Here is a 15503-nt window from a genome sequence, read left to right as displayed (position 1 = left end):
AATTACAATATTGATTACTGCATGCCGCAAAGGGACTGTCTGTGTGGGCAAAAGACTCATGCATATCTCAACTTCTGAGGTCATACCTCATTTTTATTTACATGCAAACATCTTGATAAAGGTATGATTAAGTGCTCAGATGTCTGCATACAATATATTCCAAGTAATCCACTATTGAATTCAAAGCAATAAAACATTCAATACTTAGGCTACACCGACTGGCATGGAGAGAACGGGGATCTCAATCCACAACCTTGTTGCTTCATGAAACACCAAGGGGCACTGTGCTGATCCCCTAGAACAGAGGTTCCCCTTCTGGTCCACATAGGCTTGTGTTTCCTCCACGAGGCCCACCCCCTAGCCTGGAAGCTACTGGGGACATGGGGAGGAGGTAGGGAGAGGAATCACCTTGTTACCTCCAATCACAGATAGAGATAACATGGGGGTTCCCCCAGGGGAGTGGCATGCTAAGTACTACGACTCGCCTGGCACTTGCAGGAGCTCCTGCAAGTGCTGGCTGAGACCCTTCCATTTGCTCTGCTCTCTGCCCTAATTGGGAGGGTGTGTAGCACATGAAGGAGGCACCTGACTCGGCTGGTCCTTGGAGGAGCAGCTCCTCTAAGTGCCAGCTGAGTACTTTACCTTTGCATGCCACTCGCTGCCCCAGTCAGAACAGTGAGTGGTGCATGAAGGAGGCACTTGGAGGAAATGTTCCTCCGGGTGCCATCTGAGCCCCTTTTTTTCTGTGCAGCCCCTTTTTTTCTCCCTCAACCATGTCTGAGCCCTTGTAACTCTGATCCTTCCTTCAACACTGCTGTGCCTGGGATGCGGTTTTTTCAAAGCCATGTTGCAGAAAGATGTTTATTGCTCTTTAAAGTGATATAACTTTTAAGTTGCTTCCAAGTCTCTCAATATGATTGTGTATATTTGTGGGGTGGGGTGGGCTGGGGCTGGGGGTGAAACCCTTACATGTTCTGTTGTAGAATTACTTTACTATTGATTACTTTTGTTTTTACATTGCCATTTCCCCTTGTTGTCTGCCATTTAAGAGAAACTTCACTTAGGATAAACAGTGTACACAATTTCGTTTCAGGGTTCCATCATTCTGGTATTTCTAGGAGAAGAAAAATAACTAGGACAAATAAACCATAATAACAAATCTAAAATTACTAGACTTCTTAATTGGCTACTCTTGGACCAACACTCTGCTATGGAACTTGAAAATGTGTTAGTGTCAGGGTTCCCCTTATGACCTGGACCCACTGAGCAATGAGCAACTCCTTAAAGATCTCTTGCCTCCTTAAGAGTCCCACCTTCCCTCTTTTACCTTCCCCTTTCCAATAATGTGGGGTTTAGGCTGTTAGACGTGGGGTGATTGACACTGTAGACACAGGGTTTAACCACAACAGTTTACTGGTAAATTAAAGCAAACAAATCACAACTGAAGGTCTTTACGCAATACAGCTGAGTGATACAGAAGGCATTCAGAGAAAATAAAAGTTGGAAAAGTTCCTTTACCCTAGCTGTATTTAGACTTCTCCAGGCTGCTTCTTCCTGCTCCCTCTTCAGGCTCTGGTCTCCTGACTCTGCTCTTACTGGCTCTCTCACTCTCTTTATATGCCCTCCTCCCTCAAAACCGAAAGTACTGTTTCAAACCTGAAGAAATGAAACTTAACTGGGAAAATGAAAATGAAACTTAAGTGGAGAAATGAAACTACTCCTCTCAGGGATACCCCCTCCCAACAAAAAGCCCAGGCCTCTAAGCCTTACCGTTTTTCCCTTTGCCTCTGTAGGCTTCAAATCTTCACAGTTAGATAGAAAGCTTTCATAATTAGGAATGCTATCCACTTTAAAGAACAGAAAATTGCTAATATTTAGTAAACTAGGAGTTCTGAGGTAGAGATCTAGAGGCTTTTTGACCAAGATGCCAAGATGTTTTCTTATTATTATTGTTGCGTCTTAACCAAGATTGCTTTGTAACACTTCTAACTTAGTAAAACATGCTTGGTAGCCTGGATAGTCAGAATATAAATACTTTTGTTGTAATAGGTATATGTACATTAATGTATGCAGGATAAATATTCATGCTTAGTTGCCCTACCTCAAACTTTTCCATTGACTTAATCTCTACTGCGGTATGTTAATCTCTTTCTTTGATGAAACTGCTAATAAGAAAAACTAGATCTAGTTTGCTGGCGCTTTGGGATGTATTTTGCCTCAGGGGTTTTCACAGTAGTAACACACATAGAGGAGTGAATCTGTGTTCTTAAGAACAAACAAAACGTAGATTCACGGAATAACATACATACTGCCTAGAGGGTAAATTCAAAGATTATTACTTAAATTCCAATTCCTCATTTTTTGTGTTAGATTAAACAGGGCAAAGCTCCTTGTGTGACCAGCTGAGAGAGTGCTTACAGTAGATAGGCCTGATCGGCTAGGAATCTCTCCTATGTTCTCTTGTAGAGAATGGGAATTGTGCAAGAAAACGGCTGTGTTCTTCCATACTTTCTGTAGATTTTAATGAGTCTTATAGAATCATAGAATAGTAGGGTTGGAAGGGACCTATAAGACCATCAAGTCCAACCCCCTGCTCAGTGCAGGAATTCAAGTCAAAGCATCCCTGACAGATGGCTGTCCTGCTTCATCTTGAATGCCTCCAGTGTGGGAGAGCACATTACTTCCCTAGGTAATTGCTTCCATTGTCGTATTGCTCTAACAGCCAGGAACTTTTTCCTGATGTTCAGCGGGAAACTGGCTTTCTGTAACTTGAGCTCATTATTCCATGTCCTGCACTCTGGGATGATCGAGAACAGATCCTGGCCTTCCTGTCTGTGACAACCTTTCAAGTACTTGAAGACCACTATCCTATCTCCCCTCAGTCTTCTCTTCTCAAGGCTAAACATGCCCAGTTCTTTCAGTCTCTCTTCATAGGGCTTTGTTTCCAGTCCCCTGATCATCTTTGTTGCCCTCCTCTGAACCCTCTCCAGTTTGTCTGCATCCTTCTTAAAGTGTGGTTCTTAGAACTGGACACAGTATTCCAGATGAGGCCTAACCAATGCTGAGTAGAGGGGAACTAGTACTTCATGTGATTTGAAAGCTATGCTTCTATTAATGCAGCCCAAAATAGCATTTTCCTTTTTTGCAGCCACATCACATTGTTGGCTCATATTCAGCTTGTGATCAACAACAATTCCAAGATCCTTCACGCTTGTAGTATTGTTGAGCCATGTATCCCCCATCTTGTAACTGTGCATTTGGTTTCTTTGTCCTAGGTGCAGAACTTGGCATTTATCCCTGTTAAATGTCATTCTGTTGTTTTCTGCTCAGCGCGCCAGTCTATCAAGATCACTTTGAATTTTGTTTCAGTCTTCCAGGGTATTAGCTATCCCGCCCAATTTTGTGTCATCTGCATATTTGATAAGCATTCTCTGCACCTCCTCCTCCAAGTCATTAATACAAATGTTGAAGAGCACTGGGCCCAGGACTGAGCCCTGCGGTACCCCACTCATCACATCTCCCCAGTCTGAGAAGACCCCATAGATTAGCACACTTTGCGTCCGATTCTGTGGCCAACTGTGGATCCACCTGATAGTTGTTTCATCTAGCCCAATTTTAGTTTGCTAATCAGCAAACTTTGTATCATGGGGCACTTTGTTGAAAGCTTTCTTGCAGAGAGGTTTCTAAAGAAATGTGTCCAGTAAGGAAACAGCACCAATAAAGTCTTATGAGTTACTTGCATACCAATTCTGGGAAAGGAGGCATACCATGTAATGAGGAAGAACCTGTTTGTGTTCCATAAATTTTCTACTGGTGTTGACTTTCCAGTGTAACTGACTATTCTGGAATGTTTAGATGTTTAAATAGCAGGGTTCATAAAGGTCTCCGTGGCCACCTTTTATGAATAACCTACTTTTAAAAAAATGGCTTTTATATTTCCGTCACTCACAGTGGCATTAAATTTCTCTTTGTGTGTTCAGTATTCAATATGCAGTGAACCTCTAATAGAACTATCCAACCCTGGTGCCAGTGGATCCTTGTTCTTTGTCACTAGCGATGATGAATTCATAATCAAAACAGTTCAACACAAAGAAGCAGAGTTCCTTCAGAAGCTGTTGCCTGGCTACTACATGGTAAATAAATTCAAGTCCTTGACTTTTCCTATTTAGTTTCTTTTGTGCATGTGAGTTTTTATTTAGCTTTTTAACAATTTATTTAACACTTGCCCATGTTCTTGTGAATTTTAAATACTGCTTTCCCTCTTCTAAACGTATACTTCGTATTGTAGTTTATACATGAAAAATAGGTGAACTTCTAAATATTTTAAATATTCAAGGTTACTAGACAAACCCCATTAACCATAACAGTCAGTATAACTGACCATTATGCTGATTGACCACCTCTGTAATACCACCATCGTGTCCTGTTTTGTGGCATTATACTTGAATTGATATTGGTAAACCATATTGTTTGCATTTTTTGTGTGCTAGTTCAGCAAGTTGTAGGAGTTTTTTGTTATATATAACTTTTATTTCCTCTGTTTCAGGACTTGTTTCTCTTAGTCTCCTTGAGTTGTATCCAGTGTTAGTTCTACTTAGAGTAGACCCACTGAAATGAATTGGGTTAAGTTAGACTAACATTGGATACAACACCTTGGTAGTTCAGTATTTGAGTTTGTAGGCTCTGTTTTGGCAAAAAAACAAAAAAAAAAGTGTTCTGGGTTGATGCTGATGTAATGCTCATGCTCTGTTAACCAGGATTGAGAGTTCAGAAGTGGGACACAGGATCCCATGCAGTTCCTCTGCTGTCCAGCAACATTTCCTCCCTGGCCACCTTAAATGCGGTTAATCATAACATCAGCAGTAACATTAACCTCCATTATTCCCCATTAGATTCCCCTTTAAATCAGGATTTGAAATTAGTTGGAAACTCCTGGCTAAGGTGGAAATCTCGTTATTGTTCAACTTGGTTAATGTCAGCGCCTATGTAACTCTTAACAGATAGGGGGAATTCATACCTGAGCAGAGAACTAATCTGTCTCCTATTACCAATCCCTTAATAATGTTAAGAGAATGATAGCCCATTAATTTCTAAGCATGTTTACTTAGAAATAAGTCCCAGTGTCTTCAATGGGGCTTACTCCAAAGTAAGTATGCATAGGATTGCAGCTTCAGAGAATTGTGTACTCACGGGTCCTAAGACTGGAGACCATCTGATTAAGAGGCAAACCATTTGTTAACCTCTAGAATGTTTTAGATTAGAACAACTATTCCTTTTAAGTAGTAGTCCTAAAAATAACAGCCTGGATTGTTTGGAATAGAACTGGTTCTCCTGTCTTTATTTACATGCATGTGGAAAATTTACCTTAAATATGTTACAAATGTTCATTGCTATTTGTTTTTGTTTTGTTTTTAAGAATCTCAACCAGAATCCAAGGACACTCTTACCAAAATTTTATGGACTGTATTGTGTTCAGTCGGGGGGTATTAATATCAGGATAGTTGTGATGAACAATGTTTTGCCACGAGCACTGAAAATGCATTTCAACTATGACTTGAAAGGCTCCACGTACAAAAGGAGGGCATCCAGGAAAGAGCGAGAGAAGTCCAACCCTACCTTTAAAGACCTGGATTTTCTGCAAGATATGCATGAAGGATTATATTTTGACTCAGAAACCTATACTGCACTGATGAAAACACTACAGAGGGACTGTCGTGTAAGTGAAATCTTTTGATAGCAATTCCTTTTATCAGATCATGGTCTTCCTGTTACAAGGCATTGCATAAACACAGCAGAAAGATGAAGTGGCCTCTAGTCCACAGAAGGTTATGCCACCATTTATTTATTTATTCATTAAAAGTGTTTATAATAACTTAGAGGGTCCACTATGGCCCTCAAAGTGGTGCACAATCTAAAACAATAAATTTGTTAGTCTTTAAGTTACCACAGTACTCTTTTCTGTGTGTGTGAGCAGAAATACAGTTTCTGTCTTCGACAGTATAAAAGCAAAGTATCAAAGGGAAGTATCCAACAGTATCATTCTGCAAACTCAAATCGCTCTAGTGGCGCTCCACTGAATCTTTCTATTATGCAAATGGTAGCCCATTACACTTGTGCGACTGGTTTCACAAAGTGTTGCACAACGCGTTACACAAGAGTTATGTGCAATGGGTTGCACAAGCATAATGCACAATCAGTTGTGCGACTGTAACTTTAGTTGAATTCTTCTCTTGCACATGGTTCAGAACTTGGTTTCCACTAGTGCCACATAATTTGTATTAATAGAATGACACAGCGGGATACCGCCCAATAATTAGTAGGCACAAAAGCATAGCGCAAGACTTCATAGATGTGATGTTCTTTGTATTTATTTTTTTAAATTTCATAGATATGGTCTCTGTTATCCTCTTGCCCTTTTAACCATACCTACCATGTTTCCTTTAATGGTTCTTTTCTTCAGTCTACCCCTCCCCCCGAGTCACCCCAGGTTCTGTGTTAGGCCCTCTGTTTTTTATTCTTTAACTTCATCCTTTAGGTTGTCTTGGGTTGCAATCCTCTATACATTTATTTAGAAATAAGTCCCGTAGAATTCAATAGGACTTATTTCTGAGTAGAAATGCATAGGATTGCACTTTTATTCCATTTTATGGGATGAATTATCATGTCTGTGTTACTCTTTTCTATCTCCAACCTATCTTCTTAATTTTTCATCTTCTCACCTTGCTATTTCCAAATGACTATCTGTGCATTCTTTTGAAACTAAATCTTTTAGAGTATTTCTTATTTTTCTTCTATACCCTTTTCCCCATGTGTATTCTGTTTTGTTGTCCATTGATGAACTCTTTTTCTTTCTTCTAAAGATAATTATTTTAAACACCTAAAGATAATTATTTTAAGACTGAGACCTATTTTCCCCTCAGATTTCATTATTAGCAAAATTCTGTCATTTTCAGTTGTTAAATACAATATTCTGTTTCTCTTGTTTCTTTCCATATGTTGGGAAGAAATTCTTCCCAAAATTCTTATTTTGTCCCAATCAGATTGTTGTAATGCCTTTTTAATTGGTCTTGTCTATTCTTCCTTAAGGCTCTTGTTTTGCATTGTGCCACCCTCTTTATTCTTTTTCTGCATGAAAACACAATCATCTTTCTTTGCTTTTGATTCTCTTCACTGGCTACCTTTTTCCACTGGTGGTCCTGCACCTCTGGAATCAGCATCCATTAGGGGTTCATCAGGGTCCTTCTTTGCAGGTCTTCAGGAAAGCTCTGAAAACCTACTTGTATTTGCTGGGCTTTCCATAAGTTTTTGGGGTGTTGGTTCTAGTTAACTTCTGTTTCTACTGATTTTTTAAAATAAGTAACCCTTTTTAAAAATGGACATTTAATGAATATGTAGTTATTGAATGTTATTGTATATGTTTTGTATGGTTTTTTATCTTGTATGCAGCACTGAGAATATTTACCCTTAAAGGTGGCCTAAAAATAATTTCAAATAAATAAAAAAATAAAAACAGGTACAAAAGTTATTTTAAAAGCCTGGGAGAATAAAAAGATCTTTGTCTAGAGCAAAAAGGACAAGGTGAGCCTGTCCTGAGGAGAGTGTTCCAAAGGCAGGATTCCACAGCTGAAATGCCCCATCTCACCTCAACCCAGATGAGGTGGAGGTCAGCCCAGGTGGAGGTCACTCATAGGAGGGCATTGGCAGATTATTTTTAAAAAATATATAGGAAATAACAGGCATCTTTCAAATAGGTATAAACAAACGTTCCCTAGCCTTGGGCCCTCCAGATGTTTTGGACTTCAACTCCCATTAGCCCAAACCAGCATGGCCAATGGTGAGAAACATTGGGAGTTGTGCCGTCCAGATGTTTTGGAGTATGAGGTTGGAAAAGGTTGGTATAAACCAATAAAGGATCTATGGGAAAAACACACCTAAAGATAATTATTTTAAGAATGAAGCTCTTGAAACTTGTTATTTTTCATTCTTCTAATGGACAGTTCAAGATCACAGTGTTGTTTTTAGAAATACTCTGTATTTAACTATGCATGCCATTACTTTTGTAAGTTTGTTATCAGTTAGTGGATTACAGTTGGTGGCTACCAATTCTATTTATGCTTTGGGACTCTTTCCCAGGAGGAAGACAGTAACTGGAATTTTGGTTTTGCCATTCAGTCCATGAAACCTTGCCAAGAAAAGCAATTGTAACCACACATGTTGAAGTTCCTTCACAGAAAGCACTTCCAGAGGAATTATCATGAAGCCCATGTGCGGTTTTTGGTTTGTGTGGGAGGCTAAGGCCAATTATGGCTCACTCACTTGTTTGTATATGCAACAACTACAAAGAAAACCCAACCAAGAAAAACCCCACATGCATAAGATAATCAGACATAACTACATCAGGGGTGGACAGCTTCTCTCGGCCCAGGGGCCAATTTCTCCCCCGCTGGGGGCCGCATCCCTCTGTTCCACCACTTTAGCCATTGAGGCTTCCAAGGAGCATGATTCTGTTTCCCAACAAGGCATGCAGTCCCCATGCACCTTGTTTTAAAGGAAAATGGCGGCTTTTTTGCTGCAACAGCAAATTTGTCGGTGGGGGCAGCAGGTGCTCCAAAAATGTCCTGAAAGGAGCATGTGTTGTCATCCTTGACCTACATATGGAATACATTCTGATTCCTCCAAGGAAGTCTTTTGTAATGTGACGTGATCTCAGGGAGTGGTGTACATGTATAAGGAAGATTTGTTAACCTTCCTCTTGTGGGGCGGGATAGATCTTTTGATTGTTTGAGAAATAAGGAACAAAGGGAGGGGAGATGTTTAGGGCAAAGCATGAAAGCACTCTGATGAGAAACTAGCATGGTTGAGATGGGGGGTTATACGACAAAAAGGGCATCCCTCATGAGCGGAGTGCAATGTTTATTGGCACACTGCAGCATTGTGTCAAGTCTTGTTAGTGAACATGAAGCCATCTTTTGTTTGGATTTTGACCGTGAAGTTGAGATGATCTAATAATCAGCTGCATGCTCATCAGACATTTTCCCTAACAAAGGACATTGTTCTATATCCTAGCCTCTAGAAATGAATATTCCATGAACTCAAGCAATTAGTAATTATGCATAAGAATGTTGTCTCTTGAAACCTGTATGTATTTTCCATCTTTATAATGTCAAAAAGTCAACGGTAGCATCAAAACTATGAGGCAATGGAAAAATGTACCATAGCGAAACTAAACAGATTGCTTAAGTGAGAGAAAATTGGATTAAAAAGAACAAAAGCTGCTAACTTCTTGTTATATATGGAAAAGCTTTTTGTAATTCCATTCCAGATTGTCGGCAAATTCATGTAGTTCCTAAAATAAGTCCAGTTCACAGATTTACCTCGTAGTCCATATATGTGGGAAAAGGTACATCAGAATTTGTTGTCTGCAGTAACTTGTTCTTAAGGCAAATCAACAGCCATTGATTATAGAATCTTATTGGGTCCTTCTTACTTAAGCAACTCCTAAAATGTTACATGATTAACGGGTTCTACTTCAGGGGTCCCCAGCCTTTTTAGACCCATGAGCACATTTGGAAATTGGAGACCATGCTGTGGGCACCACCACAAAATGCCTAAGCAGTGGGCTACCACTTTGGTGTCTGCCTGTTGCGTCTATGTATCTTAGGTTGCATCTTATTCAGCAAAAACGTTTGTTTCGTGTCTGTTGGACACTACAATGTCTCTTTAATAAGGGATTGTCTCGTTTGGCTAATTGCTAGTGGTGCAATACAGCTAATGCTTCTTTTAAACATATCTTTTGGCAATGTCCAATAGTTGCTTCTGTTGCGGAGGAGGTTATTACACAGATAAATTTTGTACTGGAACAGTTTGTTATATTCACTTATGTACACACTCCTTTAAATTATTTACCTGCTTCATGGAAATTAAGAAATGGTCAGCATAAATAGATTCTCTGCACCCTTTTGACAGCTAGAAGACTGATATAACAAGATTGGAAGGATAAACACTCACCCACCTCCTATAATGCAATGAATTGAAGACCTTGCAACACTTTCAATATTTGAACAGCTAGCATATAGACGCCACCTTCACATAGATACTTATTTAGATATTTGGTCCACTTTTGTTGCAATCCATGTATAATTGCTAGGAAGTTGTATGCATTTCATACAAATCCATGTATGCATACTTTAAAAATGGGCGGGGGGAATTATTTCATTTTTATACCACCCAATAGCTGAGGCTCTCTGGCTGGTTCACAAAATGAAAACCACAAAAATACAACAGAAAATACTATAAATATAATAGATTAAAAATACAGAATAAAAATACAACCAGAGTAATACTAGCAGCAGTGCAGATTTTTAGAACACAATAGCATATTTAAGACAGCAGAGCTAAAAAAACTGGAATGTTAAAGTGCTACAAATGTCTTGAAAAATAAAAAGGTCTTCATGGGCACCATTGGAGGTGCCCATGGACGCCATGCTGGGAACTCCTGTTCTGATGTCTTCTAATATTGTGTATGTTTTTAAATCAATTTTAGTTGTGATTTTCACCAAACAAACAAAAACATAACAAAACCAAAAAATTGAAAATATAACAACAAAAGTAACAACAAAAGCCCTCAGTTTCAAATATTACAATCTTCCAGGGGGGAAAAAAATAGATTACGCATAAACTTCAGTAAAAGCAGACCAGATATCCAAATATAAGTCCCGTCGCAAGTGACGCCTATATACCACTCTTTCAAATGTTGCGTGTGTTGTTCAGTCTTCAATCCATTGCATTATAGGTGGTGAGCTTTTATCCTTCCAGAATTGTAGTATCAGTCCTTTAGCAGCTAAGAGAGCATGAAACATCCATTTACCCTGACTATGTGTTACATTCCAAAAAGCAGGTAAATACTTTAAGAGAACATGTACATCAGTAAATATTAAAGAGCTTTCCAATACAAAGTTTATCCGTATGATAACTTCCTCCCCAAAAGGAGGCAACTATTGGGCATTTCCAAAACATATGAATAAAAGAAGCGTTAACTGAATTACACCTCCAACAATGAGCCAAGTTTGACAAACCTTTGTTAAAGAGATGCTGTAGCATCCAATAGACGCGAAAAAAAGTTTTTGCCGAATAAGATGTAACTGGAGGTCCACAGAAATATCAAATACAGACACCAAAACAGCAGTCCATTGATTAGACAAAATAGGACAATCCAATTCCCTGTTCCATTCCTGCTGTAGACCCTGCATATCATATTTATTCACTGATGATAATAAGTATTTATAAACAGAAATCATGGGTCAATATACCTGGTAAGCTTCAGGAAGTGTTTCCAATAGCATAGGAGACTCTGAGGCAGTAAAAGCAGCAGGACCGAATCTAGATACTAACAAATGTTTCAGCTGCAAGTACTGCCATTCAGCTGTAGCAGGCAAATTAAATTTATCTCGCGAAGTTGAAAATGGCAAAAACTCAACGCCCAATAATTGATCCAGGGTAAAGATAATTTTATCTGTTCAGGTGCGCCACATAGACATTTTCTATCCTATTCTTAGATCTGGATTTCCCAGTAAAGTCAATTTGGCATGGGAAAATTGGTGAAACTGTAATTGGCGTGACATTATATGCCATGCATCTCTAACCGCCAAGATTGTGGGAGCAGCTCTATCCTCCTTAATATGCTGAGAATCTAATGCTATCCATCCAGACAGGAAGATTCTAAAACTGACCAAGGTGGAAAATCAAATCTGAGTGGAAAAGACCACAGGTCAGCAAATAAGCCCGCTGATATGTAGCAAGATCTGGAAAGCCGAACCCACCTTCTTTAACTGGAAGTTGCATCCTTTTCAAAGATATTCTTGCTGGAAAGGAACCCCAAAAGAATTTATGAAACAAAGCATTACATTTTTGGAAATATTTGCCAGGTATAAGTAAGGGGATCCCACATGTAACATAAACAATTCAGGGTATAGTATTCATCTGAAGTGTATTCACCTTAACCAAACTTCAAAGATTCCCATCTATCTATATCTCATGAAATATCGTTAATCAACTTATTTAAATTTAACTTAATCATCTGAGATATATCTCTAGGGATAATTATTCCCCCCCAAAATAATAAACTTTGAGCACAGTTGAAATTGCCAATAGGGTATACTCTAGTGTATCAGCCAATCTCCAATCGGCGTTATTTCTGACTTTGACCAATTAGTTGAATAGCCAGACAAATCACCAAAAGTATTACTCAATTTCATCAAAGCTGGAACTGATGACTGGAGTTTCAAAAGAAACAGCAAAAGATCATCAGCATAAAGGCTAATTTTAAATTCTAAGCCAGAATGCACAAATCCTTGAATACTACTATTTTGTCTAATAGCACATGCCAGTGGCTCCAAGCATAAGTCGTATTTCAATGGGGAAAGTGGACAAGCTTGTCTCGTGCCCCACCCATGTAAAAAAAAAAGAAGCCACAAATAAACCATTAGTAATTGCTCTTGCTCTTGGAGCCAATTATAAAATTTTAACCCATTTCAAAAATTCTATAGGAAAACCGAAATTAGTCAATGTGGTAAAAAATAAATTTCCAATGAATTTTGGTAAAGGCTTTTTCTGCATCAAAGGAATGATGGCCCCCTGGTCAGTTCTTTCAGAGTTCAAAATGACTAGATTACCAAATAATCTAAGACTATTAGCCCCTTGTCTATTCTTAATAAATCCCACCTGGTCCAGTCTAACCAATGTGGCAATAACCTGTTGCAATCTATTAGCCAAAATTGCTGTTAATATTTTGATATCTATGTCGATAGATAGGTCGATAGCACAATCAGTATGATCCTTGATAGGCTTAGGAATCACGGTAATATAACCATTGTTTAACAATGAAGAAAGGGAGCCCACCTCAAAAGCAAGGTTAGAGAGGCAGTACAGCTTTGGAGCTAAAAAGTTGGAGAATGTTTTATACCACTCAGTTAGGAATTCATCTGGACTGGGTGATTTCCCAGTGTTCATATTCATAACTGCATTCATAATTTCCTCCAAATGCAAAGGAGCCAAAAGAAGCTGCCATTGTGAAGAATCTCAGCATGGAAGATTAATATGAGAAAAAATGCTTCTATATCTTGCTCTGATATCTCGCTACCAATGCTGTAAAGATCAGAATAAAACTTTTAAAATTGTGAGTTTATATCTATAGGAGAAGTATATACTTTGTCACTCTCATCTTTAATAGCTGAAACAACATTTTGATGTTGATGCTATTTAAGATGATGTGCAAGGATCTTACTAAGACGTTCACCATTTCCCCAATACAGCTCTCATAAACAAGTTAGAGCAAATTCCTTCTACCATGAAAGAATATTATTCAACTCATGCTTAGCATTCTGCAGCTCTTGATAAAGTTGTGCAGTAGGGGAAATGGCAAACTGAGGTATGAGAGATTTCAACTTCTTATTTAAAACCAACTGCTGAGTTATTTTTTTAATTGGTAAGAAGCATAAGCAGTAATTCGGCCCCTTATAAAAGCTTTACTAACCTCCCACCCAATAGTGTAATAACACACGTGACCACGTGCACACACACACACACACACACATATCCTCCCTCGCTACATGGCACTTAGTCTGTCTTCCAAAGAGCCTTAGATGGGGTTGAGGTAAGGCAAAGGTAACACAGGATGAATATTCACAAGTGTATTTATATGTACTGTAGCTTCATTTCTGACGGCAATAAGGAAGAGGTGGATTTAGAAATGATTCTGTAGGGGCCACATTAAATTATAAGAAGCCTTCAAGCAGATGATTATTATGTTGGTTATGCTAACATTTTTTTCCTGACCAAAGATAGTGCTTCTGGAATAATGAGGGTATTGCCAATGGGCTAATTCTTTTGTCACAGCCATGGGAATATGCAAAGAGGTTTCTTACTAGAAAATGCTGTTGTGTCCTACTGTTTTCAAAGTATCAGTTTCCATTTATTAAAGAGGCCATATTTACAGAATGTTGGATCTAGGCTAGACTGGTGATAGTGATTGAGAATCAATACTGTCTGATGAAGGATCTCTCTTGCTATAGGCATCTCGTGTCCATTGGTACTTCAGTGCACAGACGGTGGCCTGGCTCCTGGGCTGTTCCAGGGTTATCCAATAGTAGCTGTGGCCAGATGCATATTCTATCCATTTTGTTTAATGAAGGGTTGGATCCAGATATCCACTTGTGTAACAGGGCAGGCGGAAGCTGAATTTCTCACCCCTTCCTCTCCCCACCAGCCCCCAGAACCCTCCCCCCCACCACTCTGAAATGCACCGTGGAGGGTTGGGGGAACCTGCTGAGGAGAGAGGGTTGTGGTGCAACAGTGGCTGAGTGGGAAGGGGAGATTTTCCATGAGCCTACACTAAGGGAAGCTTATTTGGATCACAGAAAACAGGCTAACAAATTAATCCACAAAAATTACTGGCCCACAAAATTTTTGATTAGTCTGTCTGCCCACATATACCAATATCAGTTATTTGTGTCCTAAAAGAATCAAAGCAGCAACTTCTATAAAGGTTTCCCTGCCTGATCAGTTCTGGCAATTCTGAAAGCTGCAGAAGACCAGACAAATGTATTTATTTACTTGTTTATTTAAACATTTCTGTGCTGCATTTCATAAAACATCCCAAGACGGTATATGAAGAAAATGTAAAATGACTATGTTAAACTTCCACATGGCACAGAAATGTACTGCTGGTAGTACAGGTGCTGGAATTATGTTTGCCATATGTAGGGCATAGATATGTAAATGTCATCAGAGCTTATCTCCTGCTATTGTGGATCCACCATGTCTTTAAAAAAAGAAAAGAAAAAGGTATTGTAGGGTTGGGAAAAAATGCAGAAATGGGGCTGGAGTAACTCCCCTATGAGAAAGTTACAACAGCTGGGATTGTTTAGCTGAGAAAAATGGTAGAGGTGTACCAGATTATGCATGGTGTGGACAAAGTGGGTTGGGAGACATTTTTCTCCTTCTCATAATACTAGAACCTGGAGTCATCCGATTGGTGGGAGATTTAGGACAGATAAAAGGAAGTACTTTTTCACATAACATATAGTTAAACTAAGTAATTTTCTATCACAAGTTGTAGTGATGGTCACCAGTCTGACTGGCTTTAAAAGGGGATTGGACAGATTCATGGAGGAGAAGGCTATCAATGGCTGTTAGTCCTGATGGATATGCTACCTCCAATATCAGAGGCAATATGCCTATGTACACCAGTTGCTGGAAAACTTGAGCAGGAGGGTGCTATGGCACTCATGTCCTGTTTGTGGGTTTCCCACAGACAACTGGTTGGCCATCATGTGAACAGAATGCTGGATGAGATGGAGCCTTGGTCTGATACAGCATGGCTCTTGCTATGTTCTTACATTTCTTCTCTGTACATAAGCTGTGGCTGAAGACAGACATAATATAGAAAGGGAGCACAAAGCATGTGTGGTCAGTTCTCCCCTTATATTAAGGTCTGTATCTAACAT

The 15503-nt window shown here is 39.2% G+C and overlaps 1 protein-coding gene across 12 annotated transcripts in view; it reads left to right on the top strand.

Annotated features, from left to right (window-relative positions):
* Nucleotides 1–15503, top strand: part of PIP5K1B (phosphatidylinositol-4-phosphate 5-kinase type 1 beta) — a 120300-nt gene that overhangs the window by 60863 nt on the left and 43934 nt on the right. For all 12 annotated transcript variants that reach the window (XM_084834362.1, XM_084834352.1, XM_084834363.1 and 9 more), the window contains 2 exons: nucleotides 3981–4133; nucleotides 5417–5716. In XM_084834362.1, the coding sequence (XP_084690488.1) occupies nucleotides 3981–4133; nucleotides 5417–5716 (453 nt within the window). The remainder of the gene's footprint in view (nucleotides 1–3980; nucleotides 4134–5416; nucleotides 5717–15503) is intronic.

This window comes from Heloderma suspectum, chromosome 2 (genome assembly GCF_057233095.1).
Source record: "Heloderma suspectum isolate Gila_16-S chromosome 2, 16-S_ref, whole genome shotgun sequence".
Lineage (NCBI taxonomy): Eukaryota > Metazoa > Chordata > Lepidosauria > Squamata > Helodermatidae > Heloderma > Heloderma suspectum.
Note: the sequence above shows the minus strand (reverse complement) of the source record. Positions and strands in the feature narration are given on the sequence as shown.